We start from the raw sequence: 18,438 nt of genomic DNA, 5'->3' as shown, positions 1-18,438 counted from the left end.
AAGTATTTTTTTTCATTAACGAAATACGAAACCACTTCTCGAAATTCGCTCAAGGGTTATTGTGCTTGTCTTTTGACAAAATATAGCCTTGTTTCAAAACAAAAAATATAAGAGTAATATATAAAACTGAACTAGAGTGAAGAGTTGGGAAGTAGGAATTCCGAATTTTAATTGAATGTTCTAAATCTTAGTGTATTTTTGATATATGATTGCACAGACTCAAAAATGTCATTGTTTTGCTGAAATGCAATGTTACCGTCACCAGCTAGTGAATAGTGAACAGGATTACCACAGCTGCTTGCGGGATTGGGTTTAATATTGATAAGGTTTAAATCTACATTTGAATAACTGCACCATATTTCTCAACTGCACTTTAACTGATAAACATGACTGGAATTACGACTATCCCAATATGGCAACGGTAAATATAGGTAAAATCTTTACAGCCATTTTCTCAAATGTAGCATGTTTTTGTCAATAGTTACTCAGCTGCAAGGTTTTTCTATACCATTACATTATATTTGAATCGTAACGGTGCACTGGAACTTTGTAAGCGCTTTGAAAATTGCCATTGAAAAATTCTGCCAAGATATGTTACATAATAAGGTTGTAAAAGTTTAGGAAAACGCTTGGTACTTTTATATATTTTGTGTAAGATAGAAAACACTATAATGTTCGTCAGAACTCAAAGACTCATCACCAGAGAATAATACATAAATTGTAATATTGACAGCAAAACATATTGATTTCATTGATAATAACAAGCCTTGTGAATAAGAATTGTTATAATACAATAAATAAATAATGATTCTTCGATATGTTCCGTTGTCTTCTGAATATTTTTTAAGATGAATAATTTAAAATTTGTATACCAAACATTAAAAATTTAACTCTGCGTTTATAAATAGCATTGAAAATACAATATCTTATAAACGATAATCATTGAAAAATGTAAATGAGCCACTCTTTCTCAGGTTGAGATGGAATATGTTCGTTATTTGATTTAACGAGTTTAACAATCGAAACCCCTGAAATATCGTCTTATGACAAGCACGAAAAATGGCGAAACTGAACTTCCAACAGCGGATAATGATGAGTAATTATACAATACTCTTTGTTAACCTGACTTAGGCCTAAGACTTGTCCGAAGACCATCCTAAGACATGTCCTAGTCCTAGGACAGCTTCGTTGACACTGGCCACAACTCACCCATACCTACCCAGTAAAAATTGAATGGTGCCCTAGTGTTGATTTCGGCAACGAACTTTGTAACCACAGAGAAAAAGTCGGTGTGACTCTATCCACCACCAAAACATAACCACAAGCTGAGTGAGGAGACTGTCTTGCTATAAGACGTCTAGAACTATTATCGACCTTATCGTCTTATTTTTAAAGTTACGTCATTGATGATTTGATCACAACAACGTTTTTACAAACTATTCGTTCCCGTGAAAACTAAGATGTGTTAAACTTTCAAATTTCATCATAGTCTATTCTCAAGATATAACGGCTGTCTGTATGTTGGCTTTACAGCTAATTTCCTAATGGATGTAAAGCGAGACTTTGGTTAGCTTGCTTGCTTAGTTTGTATTCATGTTTATACAAACAGAGCAAGCAAGCCTACCAACGTTTTACTCTACAAGCATTGGGAAATTAGCTGTAAAGTCGACAAGATAACAGATTTATGTATTCAGGTCAAGATTTGTTGCAATTCTTAAGCATCTTTGATGTGCCACATAGGCATCCCTATAAAATAAGACAGTCCATGCGTGACCCATGGCATTAGTTATTTTATGCATGTCATTGGATATTTTTTTGTGAAGCTAGGATTAATATATAACCTATATTATTTACGTGTCTGAATTTTTTAAAAATGAAACTAAACTCTTGAACAGACCATTTATGAACGTCGGGTTGGGACTTTATCATTTGTGTGAATTCGGGATCACACGTATTAAAAACTCTTCACTTTTTCGAGGAAAAAAATATCTAGCAAACACTGTTGAGGAACACAAAAAAGAATAATACTATATCATAAATTTGATTTGTTAATATTTGCAACTCTTAAAACCAGCTGATAATTTTTTATTTCTTCATGTTGAATAACCAAAAGATTTGTATAGTACTATACAAATCCTTAAATAACCAAACAAATGGGGATATACACGATTTCCCAAAATTAATCTAAAATTCAACTACCATACTCACCACTTTTAATATTGAAAAAATACGAGACATAAATATATTTTTTTTTTATCAAATTCGAATACTGGGAGCTTTCTGAAGTCTGTTCATAGGATCTCAGTTTTAATTTAGGCGTGGCAATCCATCCCTTTTATCCAATCAACTTTTCTTAATAACAAAGATTGGCGTGCAATTGTGTCTATGTCAAGTCACATGTAGATAAATATATTCATATTTCTGGACATACATATGTCAGGGTTTAGACTATTTCATTCGATAGTAGTAGATGGAAAAAAAATGGAATTTCTGATATTTTATCTATAACTGAAAAAAAATTGGCATTAAATCGTAGAGGCAGTCCCACTTTATGTGAAAAATAGAACATATTGAGCTTGTTTGGATTTTCGTTTGTTCACTAGCAAATGTCTGCCTGTACCACTGAATCTTCCTGCTTCCAACTGAACGTCATGTTCTAGATTGTCGGAATCTTGTTGAGTACAGCCATCCCATAACTCACGTTCTTATTACATAATTGGTCTTATAAGTATTAAGTTTATGCGAATAAGATAATTCCTAGTCAATACATATTTCATTTTTTGAAAAACATACCAATACCAGTTACACAGAAACATTTTGAATATTTATTTTTATTGTCGCCTTTAATTTTTCCGTATATCTTGTTCATCCGTTTTATCCGGTACGCTTCCGTTAGGTGTCCGTTTTATGCCGTACTCGTCCGTTGGATGTACGTTCGACATCCGTTCTGTCCGTTTCTCGTACGTTGCATATCCGGTGTGTGTCCGTTATGCATTCGTTACACGTCCATTTTAGCCGGTCAGTACATCAACGGAACCCAAACGGATAACAATTTTGTCAACGGACAACTTTTATTTTCATCCGTTAGGCGTCCGTTCAAGGTATCCGGAAAGGTGTGACCGAGGCTTTAGGACTAGTACTTGAATAAGAAAGTGGTGTTTCATCAGCACACAATAGAGTTAGACTTATCAAATTACCAGCTATGTCATATACATGAATAAGGAATAGTAGGGAACCTAATACAGAGCCTTGTGGAACTGCTGCATTAGTATTCTCAAAAGGCGAATATGAACATGAAACAGAAACGCTTTTTATATATTTGAAATTTAACTAATTAAGTGATTAAATACATTTTTAGATACAATTATTTCAAATACTTTGCCCACTGCTGATGATAATGAGATTGGTCTAAAATTGAAAATCAGTGATTTGTCCCCGGTTTTGAAAATAGATATATGCTCAAAGTCAACTCAATTTAAAGAAGTTTTGAAAATAAAATCGTTACATGCTTTTTTTTACATAAAGCACAAATAAATTTACATGTTACATTATCAAATCAAAATATCTTAAATATCCCAGTCCAAAGATACCGTGTATATTCGACTGAATAGACCATATCAATAATTTTACATTCGTACTTGTTACGTAACAAAATCTGTGTCCAGGTAAAAAGATCCATCAGGTGGTGTATATTCTAAAGTGTTTATCGCCTTCCATTATACATGCTGACGATGATATTTAGCTTTAGGGCCATTTTGTTCTCGCAAGGAAAAACAAAAATTAAACAATTTTATCATAATATTTTGTTGAAAAATCATTTTTTTAAAGGTAAATAGAAAGCATAACGTCTTCGCAATTGCTTGTACAGATCCACGGACATGGGGAAAACACTTAATTCTTAAACAATTAATGCTTAAACAATATATTGTAAAATGGACACCTAGCAAATTTTGATAGAATAGTGTATTAATGGATTTTCTTGCGTATTTTCTATGTTCTTGAAACTTCAACATCCCATCAACAATACTGAAATTAAAGTCCTATGTTTTATAAATTAAATACATATTGTTTTAGATATCATTTGCAAGGCTGCATGCGCATTGCATCTATCGTTTTCGTATATTTCTTTTCCGCCATGCATAAGTTTAATGTTTACTTTGACTTAATTCTATATATATATATATAACTCGTCAAAACATCAACCAAACAAAGTTAGATCTGCAAATTTGCTTTTGCAAATGTTTTGTTCTTCCCTTGCCGGGATTCGAACCCATGCTACTGAGATATCGTGACACCAAATCGCCTGCACTGTAGCCGTCCCGCTAGACCACACGACCACATGGGCTTTACAATAATAAAGCTTTCGTTGGTCGTGTGTTACCTTTTTCTCGTCAGTTTTAATCTAGCGTCGTACTATAGTACATGATATATAAGGCATGGAGATGTTATATGGATATATATAATGTGTTTCAGAGATCGATTTATAAAATTTATGCTTAAAATAATTAACCCACACAGAGCGATAGCACAGACAGAAAAATGCTCTGGAAACAGAACTGTTTGCAAATCATTTTGAAAGACAAACTGTTATTCTGATTTTTGATATCCTAATGATAATGTTTCTTTTTGACAGCACTATATTTTATTGATTATTCAATATATGTACATGTTATACGGCATTTTTATACATGTACATGAATAATAAAAATCACCTCGATATATTTTAGTTGATTGATTGTAAGTTGTTTAATGTCCAGTGTAAACTGTTTCAAACATTTTTATAAAGAAAAGAGTTTCTCATTCCGAGGAAGATTGTATGATAAATTTTGCACAATGTAATTTAAAGTATTACCTCCTTGTTGTAAAGTAAAAAAAAAAATCATATTTAACAAAAAAAAACAGATTTGTTTTGTGCTCAATAGAATTTACCTCGACCAATTAAATTGTATTTACAATGAGGTTTACACTTAGGTGTGTGTCACATAGGGAATTATTAAACTGGTAAGTCGGTGACCATTTATACTTCGTTTAGATAACACACGTCTTCAAAATTAATAGTTTAAAATAAAATTTTGGGGAGTTAAAAATTTAAAAGTGAAACGCTAAAATGTATATACTGATCTATTCCATTACTTTCCTCTGAGCAAAGTCTAAAGGGAAATATATATTGAAACTGTAAGAGATCATAGTGGGTTTAACGGCAACGAAACAGCAATCAAACAACACAAAATACATAAGGACAGTTAGTGTGCAACATATATAGTGTTCACCAATAGATAGGTGTATACACAACATGCCGATTTCTAAATAATCCTTTATTTCTTTATCATTGTGAATAATCTATCCCGGAAAATAGAATTCATGTACTACATGTTTTTGATTTTACAGAACAAATAATAAAAGATCTGGCATTAAAACGTTATTCTCTATATATAGATAATTTAAAAATTGAGGAGAAAGCCAGAATATGAAATTTATACAATTCAAAAAATACCAATCTTTTTACTACTTAGACGTATATTGTCCCCCTTCTTTTAACCTACAAGAAAACCTCCGGAGAGCCGATGAATAGATATCCACCTTTTTTTCGAAATGTTCATATATAATATTAATATGGCGTCAAGTGTTTAAACAGTTATTTGCCAATCAAATCGGTATGCACGTTAAATGAATATTAAAAATGTTATCAATCTGAAAATTTAATCATGAAAAAATATATATATATATATGAGACAATATCTGAAAAAATCTATTTTTTGGCACTAAGAATTTTTTTTTAAAAAGTCTTTAGACCTGGTATTTTAATAGCACAAATCGAAGAACATACATTGATGATCTAGGAACTGTTTTCTGTAATTCAAACAATTGTTAAATGTGGTAACAATTACAATGCCAAAAAGGGTCCAAAATAATTCCAGGTCTTTCCTGTTACCAAAATGAATCAATTTTAAAATGTTTCTAATGGGAATAAGTTTAAGACACTATTTGTGGTTTACTAGTATATCCTGCAATAGTTTAGTAAATGCCAATTATTGATGTTAGCATTTGTAAAACAAAAGATTTAGAAATATACTTAATATAGTCAGAGATGTCGGTAACATGAACGAATCTTGAGAAACAGGACAATGGTAACAGGACAGAGTTGGTAACAGAAAGGATTTTTTTCTCAAAAAAATGCTTTATTTTATTGTTTAAGAAAAATACATCATTTCAGATTGGTCACAATTGGAAGATAACAGCAAACAATGTCATTTATCCTATCATTTATTTATGAAACTGTATTTGTCAGATGAAAAATCTGCCTAGGTAATGAAAAATTCTAAAATAAATTCCTTTCTGTTACTATCTACTATAATATAATTCACAATGTTCTCTGCTGTTATCAAAAACAAAAAACCTATTTTTTCATTCAATATACTGTATATTACTTTGAAATTGATTCAATATGGTAATGATAACTTATATTAAATGAAATGGTTGACATATAGTAGATAAACTTTTTGATTCATCAGTGAAATTGTCTTGAACATCCTTCCTGTTACTGATTATGGTTATGCTGTTACGTTTGATCAGGTAACATGACAGAACGTAACAGAAAGGAAGTACGCAGTACTTTTGGTTCATTTACTCGAATTGTGTAGAAGTTTACTTTCATCTACATATCAATTTGATAAGATACTATACAAAGACATGTACCGTTATAGTGCTGACAGTGAAATATTCTCAGAAGGTACATAAAAAGCTTAAGGCTGTAACAGGAGAGAACAACAAAAATTATTTTTCTCCAAATTCTGATCTTTGGGGAGTTCAGTTTTTTTAATGTGGCTGCTATTCACCTAAACAAATGGATTCATACATTCGGGAATATTGCCAAAAACTGAGACTACTATAGCTGTTATACATGTAGTAGTCTCAGGCGAAAACAATACGTAATATTGATAATATAAGCTAGTTTGACAAACCAATCAAAAATTTGCTGTTTGGGATTATTCATGAATGACTGGTTCTATATTAACCAGTGACACGTGTCCTTATTATTAAGAAAAGGAACAGAAAAAATATTAAACAAAAATAACCGTTTTTTTAAAACTATATTTTCAAAATTCACTGCATGATTTAAACACTTTTAAAGTGTTACATTTTATTTTATCGTACGTATACGAAAAATTGATAGCAAGTTAAACTTCAATGTTCATGACTTAGGAGTATTATATTTCTTTTGAAATTTATATATGAGCGGCTTTTCACAAATACAAAAGAATATAGCGTAAACGTCAATTACTTGACAAGCAACCCAACAAGACAATTAAAATTTTAGAGGCATCTACATGTACATGTATAACTAGTTTTGAGCTAGAGAAATCATTCAATGCCATATGATTCTATTCAGATTTGTGCGTTTTTTTGATTTACGAATAAGTCAATAAAATAAAAAATAAAAAAGTAATTGAAGCCAAAAAAAAGATACATGAAATAAAGTAATAACATAAGTTTACAAATACATTTTGTACGTACCTAGGTTCATTTAATAAATCAACATATGAACTTATATTATTACCATTTTTTTCAATTGTAATTTTATGTTTATGTATATGTATTGTTACCCGATATGGAGTTTTACTTAAAATAAAAATCACTTGAATGGGCATTTCTGGTGTATATACATGTATTAATCGTGCTATCTACATGTACAATATACGGAAATGACACGACCGGGTATTGTAAAGTTACTGAAGGAAGATTGATGTCAGATGCATATCCACGGGCAAAGAATTTACTGGTTTGTCAAACCGATTAGGTGTAATTTGTCATATTGTAAAGGTTTGAATGGCGCCATATTTTCTTTTTCTATAATATGAATTGCGCCAATAAATGGAACTTGACACATTCCCCATTTCCATTCTCAATTTTATCAATTGTGTCATATTTACCTCGAAACGATTAACCTATTTACACATACATGTCACATTAAAATACTGACTTCAACTGTTAAATAACTTTACAATTAATGAAGATATGATTATAAAATTTGAAATTATGAACTTTACGAAAGTCTCCTTCTGTACGCCATGTTTTTTTTGTGTCAATTCTATCATTTCATCAGGTCCTTAGTGTACTATTTTGTTATAAGTGCACTAAGGGGGCCCTTTTGGGTATTTTTACTTGTACCTGTAAATGCCAGAAAGGACCTCCTTGGTGCACTAAGAACAAACATTTGAAAACAAGTCTATAACATTTGCGCATTTAAATGATTGTTTTAATGGCGCAAATGAAGGCTGCAGTTTAAACCTTAAAGACCAAACAGCCTATTGTTTATGCGCATCAGCTAACGCAACTTGGTAGTGACATAAAAGCTCTATGACGTTGTTTCTAGCCATGAAAAAACGTCAAATTATAACGTCCTATTTCGCGTTTTTCCCGGATTCCAAAATGGTGTACGCTACGTAGGTACGCTACGTCTCCCAAGAAAAGAGGAACTATTATGTGTCATGCTACTTTAATCACAAATGGACACACAAGAAACTACACTATATTTAACCTTCGTTCTAATAAAAAAACAATAAAATATAAATTTTGATCTCTACTTTTTGCATTTGCGCCGTTCTGCATTTCATTTTTTTATTCTTTCACATGTCTTATATTTGCGTCGATCTGCATTTCATTTTTTTCTTTTTTTGTCTTTCGTTTGTGCCGATTGTGTACAGGTTAGGTTAAAGGTTTTTTATGCCCAATTGATGGGCATTATGTTTTATGGTCTGTGCGTCCGTTAGTTCGTCCGTCTGTCCCGTTTCAGGTTAAAGTTTTTGGTTACAGTTTTTGGTCAAGGTAGTTTTTGACGAAATTGAAGTCCGATCAACTTAAAACTTAGTAAACATGTTCCTTATGCAATGATCCTTCTAATTTTAGTATTAATTAAAAAAAAAAATAAAAAAAAATGAGTATTCACAAGGTTAGACCGATAATCAATTATTTCTAAAAGATTTGACATACTGGCAACATGTGCATGTAACTGATGTCTGGATGATTCTCGTAAAATAATGTCCGATCTTGCAATGGAGTTAAAGTTTATTTACACTGCTTATTTGACAAAATCTTATAGTAAAAATAAAATGATGACAAAGGGTCATTTTTGTTTGTCATCATTCATATTGTATTAAGGAGAAATGATAAACATGTTGTCTAATCTCACTGAAGCTTACAGCTAATTTCCTAATGTATGTAGATCAACACTTTGGTTTGCCTGTTTGCTTTGTTCGTATATTTTGTATAATTATTATATTTTGATAACGTCCAATTCAATTAAATGGCATATATACAGGTTTAAATACCTCTATATAAAGATGTCAATTACAGAGCTTGCGTAAACATTTATACAAACAAAGCAAGGAAGCCAACCAAAGTTGTACCCTACATGCAGTAGGAAATTAGCTGTAAGGCAACAAATATTAATAAAACTACTACTCAGCAAATGTGAATTAAAATCAAAATTTTCGGTGTTTAAAACTAAGTTGTTGTAAATTTAACTTATGACAAAAACAATTGCTCCAAAAATAATATCTTACATAAAATCGCTCCCTTTCATTTAGCTACAACTGTGACCGGAAAGATTGAAAACAAATTTTGATTTTCAATACCGGCAACAACCTTTTCTTTGTTTTAATTTCCAAAATGAGCAATTTAGATTTATTATATTTTATCCTGTTGGAGAAATCTTACTTTGTAGTTTTCAACGGAAAATTATTTCTAAATTAATTTTTGAATCTAAAACTTTTTGTATTTTATATTTAATGTCTCGTTTATTGAAAACACATGAGGTAGTAATAAAAGGATTGTATTTTAAGATAAGTGTTTAACGTTTTAGAATCAAAACTTTCAGTCATTTATTATACATATAATTTTAATTTCCTTATATCTTAAATATTCTAAAATAATGAATTCACAAACTCGATGCAATAGTTTCTAAACGTTTGTCTTAGTCGGGACAAATAATGGTATAAAGAACTCTGTCCAGGCTTTTGTATGTCCGTCTTTCAACAGTACCGAATGAGTTCGTTACGGCAAACTTCGCGAAAAAGAAGCAAGCACATCTAGTCTGGTACATTCAAATACTCTGTAAGTTAACCAGTGTCATCTTTCATTTCTATTTTTATTTTCAATAATTTTGCTTATGTGGGACAGAGGACAAAACAGACTTTCAATACAAAAGCAGCGTGAAAGGTTATTTCAAACAATTTTCCATTCCGGCGGATGTTGTTTCTGAAGGTTTATATTGTGCGGCAACAACATCATGAAGATTTAAAACTGATACATGCTTAATATCTAGTATTACCAGATAATAAAGTAAGTAAATATAGTTGTTATTCTTTGAAATTTAAATGTGGGTTTCAAACGTCCAATTTGAGATTTCTTTTTTTCAAATAGTGCGACAGCAAGGAAAGTTTGTACTATGACGTCAGATGCAATGTTCTGAAGAAAGACAACTCTTTTTTTCAAAACGAACGAGAAAAAAACATGAAAATTACTCATAACTTTTTTGAAAGGTCGGTGACATACACTTTTTTTTGCTTTTTTGTGAAGAGTGCATATGGTACTTTCCTTCTTTAAATTTTTATGAAGAAATCACTGGTAGATATTTTTTAATACTGGAAACGTTTTTCAGTTTTACGTTTAATTTTTGGCGGGAATGAAAATAAATCATATTTTTTAAAGATCATATTATATGAACCTTAAACTCTTGAACCTGTATTTGAAAGATACAAATCTACTGTTTAACGTGAAACAAGAATTATGCTTGTAGGTTTGATATAAAGCATTTTTTTTGAGAGTTTAGATAACAAGCAAATATTATGTTAATATTCGGGAAAACACGAAACTGAGGTTGCTATAGTGACAAAACTAAGTCGGTGACCCCCATTTTTTTTCATCATATTTTGTTCCTCAAATCATGAAATATCTTCACACAAAATTTAAAGAAAAAATCACTGGTAGAAATGAATAGGCTGTTTGGTCTTTAATAGGTGAATCGGAAAATGAGTTATGCACGATGAAAGGAAAAAGTTTGATGCGTCGATAACAAATTTCATAGATGCAAGTGATATTTGTAAAATTTCAAGTCTTTCAATAACAACCATTTGTAGAACTAATTATTTCGAACCTTCAAATATGTTTAAAATAATAAAAAAATATATATAGTATTTAGTCTCTTTCATATATACAATTGCAGTATGTTTATAAATATAGTATATGTGTATTTGATCATCAATTGCATACATAACGTCCAGAGACAAATATTTCATGCATTCGTACAAAGAACAAATCAACTTCTTGTAGAATACAATTGATTGGTTATTTAAGGTAAATCAGTTGCGACAGAATAGGTGAAACTTGTCCAGAAGCTTACCTCTAAAATAAAGAAACATAAAAAAGGTACAGTTATTTTTTAATTCTGTATTTTACTCATACATAGGCACTTTTTACAGTCAAAATGACAGTTTTAACACCGACAGCAGGAATCACAAGCGACGCTGGTTCTATAGATATCTTCAACGAATTTTTATATATCCCTGGCAATTTTCTGTTTATATCAGAGTCTGACATTGAGGGGAACAAATATCATGGATGTATGTCTTTTTTAATACATTTAGATATAAAACGTGTATCTCATATAAAGCTTCATTAATAGTTATCAAAGGTACAAGGATTATAATTTAGAACGCCAGACGCGCATTTCGTCTACATAAGACTCATCAGTGACGCTCATTTCAAAATATTTATAAAGCCAAACAAGTACAAAGTTGAAGAGCATTGAGGATTCAAAATTCCCAAAAGTTGTGCCAAATACGGCTAAGGTTATCTATGCCTGGGATAAGAAAATCCTTAGTTTAGTTATAGAACATTATATGTAATTTATTGTGTCAAGGATATATTTGGATCAGAGAAATATTTGGTGGAGGAGAGAGATAGACACAGAGAGAGACTAATATTGCGGTATATAGTCTCATGTTATTCATGTCAAAATGTGATGGGAGGAGACGTTTCCCCTTCGTTTTATATATATTCCATAATGATATTAGTTGGAGTTTTAATCCAATCCAAACTAATAACTGTTTTTTCCCGCATCTGTTTATATTAAATCATTTTTATAATTGAAAGAACTTTCTGAAATAATAACAAAACGATATACCTTACGATTGATGAAACTCTAAACGATATCACATACCATACGATAAACGAAACGCTAAACGCTTAACCATTCCGTGTACAATACGACAAATTTAAACGCTTAATAATACCATGAACCATACGATATACAAAACCCTCAACTGTGACATTAACCATACGATGAACGAACGATGAACGAACGCTGAACGAACGCTGATCGAACGTTGTACGGACGCTATACGAACGATGTACGAGCGATGACCTAACTCTATACGAACGAATACCGAACGCTGTACGTACGATTCCCGAACGAAAAAAGGTGTTAACTTTTACGTTACAGGGACATGTATACTGATCCTAAAATGTCCCCGTCTTTTTCGTCAAAACAGTGTCTTATATACTGATCCTCAAATTTCCCCGTGTGTTTCTCAAAAACAGTGTCTTATATACTGATCCTCAAATTTCCCCGTCTCTTTCTTTAAAACACTGTTAAAACGAAATAAATGTACTCAATTGACATTTATTTTGTTATTCTCAAATTGTAAAACGTCATAGAATGAAACGCAGTCTTATTTATGGTTATATTATAAAGTTTGAAGTGCATTACGGAATAAATCTATCCAGTTGACATTTATTTTGTTATTATCTAATTCTAAAACTGTAGGAATCATTCTTTTCTACAATCACAATAGGAAATGGTCCATTTGATAACCATATTTCAAATTTCCCCGTACGGGTAAATTTGACGATATAGCCTATAAGTGACCACGACATTGTTAGGATTATAACCTATCGTCAGTATGAAAGAAATTAAAAGTGGTTCATATATTCATCCGTATAAAAGCGGCACATGTATTTTATTTTATCCTTATATTCCTCATTATGCGGTACAAGATAATTGAGTCGCTGCATGCATAAAGAACTTAGAATATTACTTAATACAAAATATCAGTATAATAATATATCGACCCCACTATTTGAAGTTAACAAAACATTTATTTGATTATTTTGACCAAAGGTTTGTAAACTATACAAATCTTTGTTTTTTACATTCGTAGTAACATATAGTACATTCCATTGTTGGTCACCTGTGTCAATTCACGTGCACACTGACTACATTGCTGTTGTATTCGAATCTTTCGGCCAATGAAATGAGACGTTACAAGTTATTTGTTTATGATACACCAGAATGTTATCAATGAATTATCATACGCTAAACTTCACTGCATTTCACTGTGACCATAGGAAATGAAAAATCATCTCTTTTATCATAAATTTTATTTCAAAATTTGTTTTTTTATACGGCTTTAAATTTCATAATAACATTATTTCCGCGTCCTAAAAAAGACAATGGAGTCATATTTACTATAAAACATTGTATACTAGAAGTTTTGATTACATAATGAAGTATGAATGCAAATATATGAAATGTTAAATGTTTATAATATTCTTCAAACTCACCCAGTTTTGATTGTTTATATTTGCTCCTTGTTCTAAGCACTTTTCTATTTCCTCCTTGTTTCCAGCAGCAAATATTAGACTCTGTACCACAATATACAAATATTAATGTTTTAATGAAGATGTATATAACATGCGTAAGAGGCGTACCCATGTTTGATATTGGCATACTGATTGCTCAATTATCTTCAAGTATGAATAATGAACATGGATAATGTACACATCTTAAGTTAAAAAAGAACGTTGATACTAGAATAATGTAAAGTTATGGATGCATGAAAAAAGCGTTTGCAATTCTCTGGCACCCATATTACTTGATAGTTTTCTATGGAACACCACGAATGTCTTATATGTGGATGTTCATCATTATATGCAGTTGTTAAAACGGTAAATATGGTCAGCACATTATATGTAGTGGTCACAACATTATAAGCAGTGGACACAACAACACATGCAGTCCCAGTAATACATGTAGTTTTGATGTACAGTCATGGCATCACATCATTTGATGAACGGACCTCGATCATAGGTTTCCAGTGAACGTCGATCTGAATCTTACATATTTATGAAATACGGCACTGAATATTGACATTTTAAAAGTAGCATATAACTTTTGGTTGTTTAATATGAAATGAAATCGAGACATACAGTATATATAAATGTCATTCAATATTTCAGTGGTATTATTCATTATAGTATTGTTACAGCAAATATTTAATGAATGTACAACTGTAATTTATAAGACAAACAACTATTCCTGTATCAAATGACATCAGTAATGCTATAGGTACATGACTAACTAATATTAAACATTAATACACTACTATGATAGTCTGATATGGTTTCTATTTTTTCAAAAGTCCATTGTCCAACTACAATTGAAACGTAGATTATAACTTTCTAACACAGATTTGTTATTGTGTTACCTCAAAATAAGGTGGTTGCTTCATTCATTTAAAATACGAGAGCACACCGATTTGCTTTCCAATTATATCAATTGAATTCATATTGTTGAAGAAAGAATGAGAAACTGGCGCTTTGTATTACATTCAATTAATTCACATTTAGAAAACCATTCCGTTTGACTATAAAATATCTTAAACCACGAATTTATATGAGATTTTAAAAGAACATAACAGTATGTATTCATAATAATACAATACCTGCACACCCCGGTTCACATCCGTCCTCCTCCTGCTAGAAATACAAATACATATCTCTTCTTTACATACTTGAAGATAGAAAGCTTTAAAATATTTTTTGTATATAACGAAAAATGACATATTTTAGCAATTTTACAGACATAACAAAAGTGTATGCATACATAACTAAAGGAATGTATATCTAACTGAATGACAATAAACATACATGAATGTAATGTAATTATGTACGCTTAAATCGTTAAAGAATTCTATCATTATATTATACTGACTTGTGTTTTATTCATCTCTTTATATTTGCATTATTTAAGTAGTTCACTATTGTCAAAATGATTGTGTCGTATATGTCAGTTTACAAAATCTTTTTTTTTGTTTTCTGTTTTTAATTGTATTTTAATACGATTCTTACCTTTCCTGGTATCCACGATTTGATAATATGTATTGGGTGTTCAATGCCATGAGCAGGACATTTCCAGATTTTGTCGACATATGCAAGATTTTCCAATGGTAAGATGCATGGTTTATCTGGTGAGTTACAACATATCCTGGTCACAAAGGATGCGTCACTGTTGTCACTCTGATCACTGCTGGTTCTTATATACAGCTGACTTATTTGTTCCAAGGCAGATGTTAAACATTCATTGATACTGGAAGCAAGATCCCTCATTATGAGTGTGTTTGTTCTGGCATGAACAAGACGGGCAGAAATCTTGTCATCTTCGCAAAGAATATACATATCCAGGGAAGGATCAATTGTGAACACTCCTGACCTGTGGAACAGCATTTCACTATTGGTCTCTCTGAATCTCTTTACCGACCAGACAGATAAGCAATAACTTATAAATCGGAAGGATAATGCAGGAGGTATCATCAACGATGTCGATTGAAAAGCTATGGCGACATTTCGTTGTGTGATGTCGGCTGAATGGAGGTATCCGGAATCATCACTACTTCGTACCATACTTGCAACATAGTAAAAGTCTGCAGGTATACGCATTCGGCTAGTATCGTATCTCTTTGGTTCTACCAATATGTCTAGATGGGTCATAACAGTTAATAGATAATCTTTGTCTTTGTTGAATTTTGCATATTTCTTACTCTTCCAAACGTCGTCTATTGCGTATTTTGATACCACGCCTTTCGTTCCCATTCCATCCCAAATTTCTTCTCTTTTTCTGTCACCTTTGCAAAACTGTTTGTCTGTAACAATTGATTTAAAGGCATCAATGAGAAGGGTTGGAGACAAAATGATACGGTCGTCCAATTTAGGTTCATCAAAGTACAGTAATTTGCCAATTGAATGTTGTAATTTCAGAAAAACCTTCAACTCATCTTTTGACAACGGTCTTATAGGCTGCAATGCGTTTATTTTGTTTACATGCTCTAGGGTTATCAAGGTAATGTTCCGTCTGATTAGCGATGCAAATTCAAGCTCTAAAGGGATAAAGCATTTTGGAAGTAGTTCACCCCATGTTGGTTGCCTCTCTGATTCGCTCATGATAATCTTCTTTATCTTCTCCATCTCTGTGTCATTTTCGTCTTTAGCGTTGACAAATAGTTGATCCTCAATCACCAAATGCTGCTCTAATGGCGTTTGTTGAAACATCTTGTAGATTTCTGCAAATATTTCATGTCGTCTTTCTTCAACATCATGCTAAAAAAACACAACTGAACATTTTTACATTACACTTTATATTTTGACCACAACTTCCTTTTAATGAAATTATAAATTATCGGTATATAAGGAAATACATAGTTGTAATCACACAATTGCCTGTATAAGGTCATTTTAAAATGGGGATGATGACTACATATGCTTGTGACTAACCAAACACATACAAAGCCTGCCTCATCATTAGCAGAAATGCAAATTGGTATGTACAAGAAAATGTATGGACTAGCTATAAAAAACCTACATATGGAATGAAACATCTTTGTTAAATGCAATGTTCGTCAGAGACAAAACAAACAACTATAAGTTTGGAATGTTTTGGAATATAACTTCAGATTATATTTGGCTTATTGTTTCGTCAATTATATGTTAACGTTAAATAATTGCATTAAAAATAAGCAGTAAATTAATGACAATAGTAAAGAAACTCTTCTTTTTTTTTTCTTTACATGTTTACGTAACATCAATAAAACAAAGTGAAAACATGCCACCCTTCCAATTGACGGTAAACAACCAAAGCACTGTAACATACTTACAGCTTTAACCTGATCTTTGTGCGTTAAAACCACCATAATTTTAGGAAATCCCTGATTATACCTTGCAGTATGTAACAATGGTGTTGATCCAGAATAGTAGATAATCTGTAATAATAAACAGGAAAAAACGAATAATACATTGGTGAACACTTATCAAAGACGTAATTGCTTTCCATTTCAAATCCAAATTCTCCAATAATGATATATATTCTGAATATGTTAAAAATGTCAAGTGTTTGTTTATATATTTATGAAAAACAATATTGAAATTTGGTGTTTTAAACTTAACAACTACTTCATGATAGTGTTTATCCAAAAATAAATATATATAGATACCTCTTGCTGTTTTATGTTGACCCTTTCCTGGAAGATACTTTTCATACGGACAGGGATCATCTAGTTTTCTACTTCCATCCAATACTACCATGTAAATAGCTCTGTATGTTAGAAATGTCTGATGAGTTGAATAGAAAACATCTTGCCCTCCAAAATCCCAGATAATTATTGGTGCTATCTTTTTGTTGTGCAACTGCTTTTCCCCAACTTTAGAAGACATTTCTAAAAACTTTTCTTGTGAGATTGACACTTTGACTTCTTTGACTTGTTTTGAAACCCCGAACATATTTTTTAGCCTTCTGATAACTCCAGGTTTAGTAACAGTGTGTATATGCATCTCACCACTGGGACTTGACTTCTCTTCAGAACCGTCTGAGTCATCAATTGGGTTGTCATTAATACGGAAAAGTGTTACAAGTTAGTAATTACATATCAGTGTTGGCAGTATGACATGAACACACAGTTTTACCAAAATATCAAAAGATTGTAAAAATATGTTTTTCTATAATGCTTTAAATTTCACAATAACATTATTTCAGCGTCCTAAAAAAGACAATGGAGTTATATTTACTATAACACATTGTATACTAGAAGTTTTGATTCCATAACGAAGTATGAATGCAAATATATGAAATGTGAAATGTCTACAATATTCTGAAAACTCACCCAGTTTTGATAGTTTATATTTGCTCCTCCTTTTAAACACTGTTCTATGTTCTCCTTGTTTCCACGCTCAGCAGCATGTATTAGATCCTGAACCACAATATACAAAATATTTATCAATGTTTTAAAGAGGACGCATATCACATAAGTAAGAGGCGAACCACATGTTTGATATCGACATACTTTTACCATTATCTTCAATTATTAATAATGAAATACATAATATACACATCATGAGTTAAAAAGAATCGTAAATATTAAAAGAAAGTAAAAGGTTGTGACATTTTGTTTTAAATCAGGCCAAAACTTATTTCAAAAAGTTGCAAAAATCTGTATTTTCACATAAGAGTCTAAAGAGCATAATATATGATACTTTTCTATGGAACACCAAGAATGCCTTATGTTGATTTTCAGCATTATATACCGTCGTTTAAGCATAACATACAGGGGT

General features: G+C 31.4%; 1 protein-coding gene across 1 annotated transcript in view; it reads right to left on the bottom strand.

Annotated features, from left to right (window-relative positions):
• The window catches only part of LOC139503973 (uncharacterized), a 44,639-nt gene extending 26,938 nt beyond the window's left edge, over positions 1-17,701 (bottom strand). Inside the window, exons 1-4 of the mRNA XM_071294020.1 lie at positions 17,325-17,701; positions 16,989-17,093; positions 15,190-16,434; positions 13,624-13,704 (exon numbers count right to left, since the gene is read on the bottom strand). Coding sequence (XP_071150121.1) covers positions 13,624-13,704; positions 15,190-16,434; positions 16,989-17,093; positions 17,325-17,384 — 1,491 coding nt within the window. The 5' untranslated portion in view covers positions 17,385-17,701. The remainder of the gene's footprint in view (positions 1-13,623; positions 13,705-15,189; positions 16,435-16,988; positions 17,094-17,324) is intronic.
• Positions 17,702-18,438: the final 737 nt, after the last annotated feature.

The sequence above is a fragment of the Mytilus edulis genome, chromosome 14 (assembly GCF_963676685.1).
Source record: "Mytilus edulis chromosome 14, xbMytEdul2.2, whole genome shotgun sequence".
NCBI lineage: Eukaryota > Metazoa > Mollusca > Bivalvia > Mytilida > Mytilidae > Mytilus > Mytilus edulis.
Note: the sequence above shows the minus strand (reverse complement) of the source record. Positions and strands in the feature narration are given on the sequence as shown.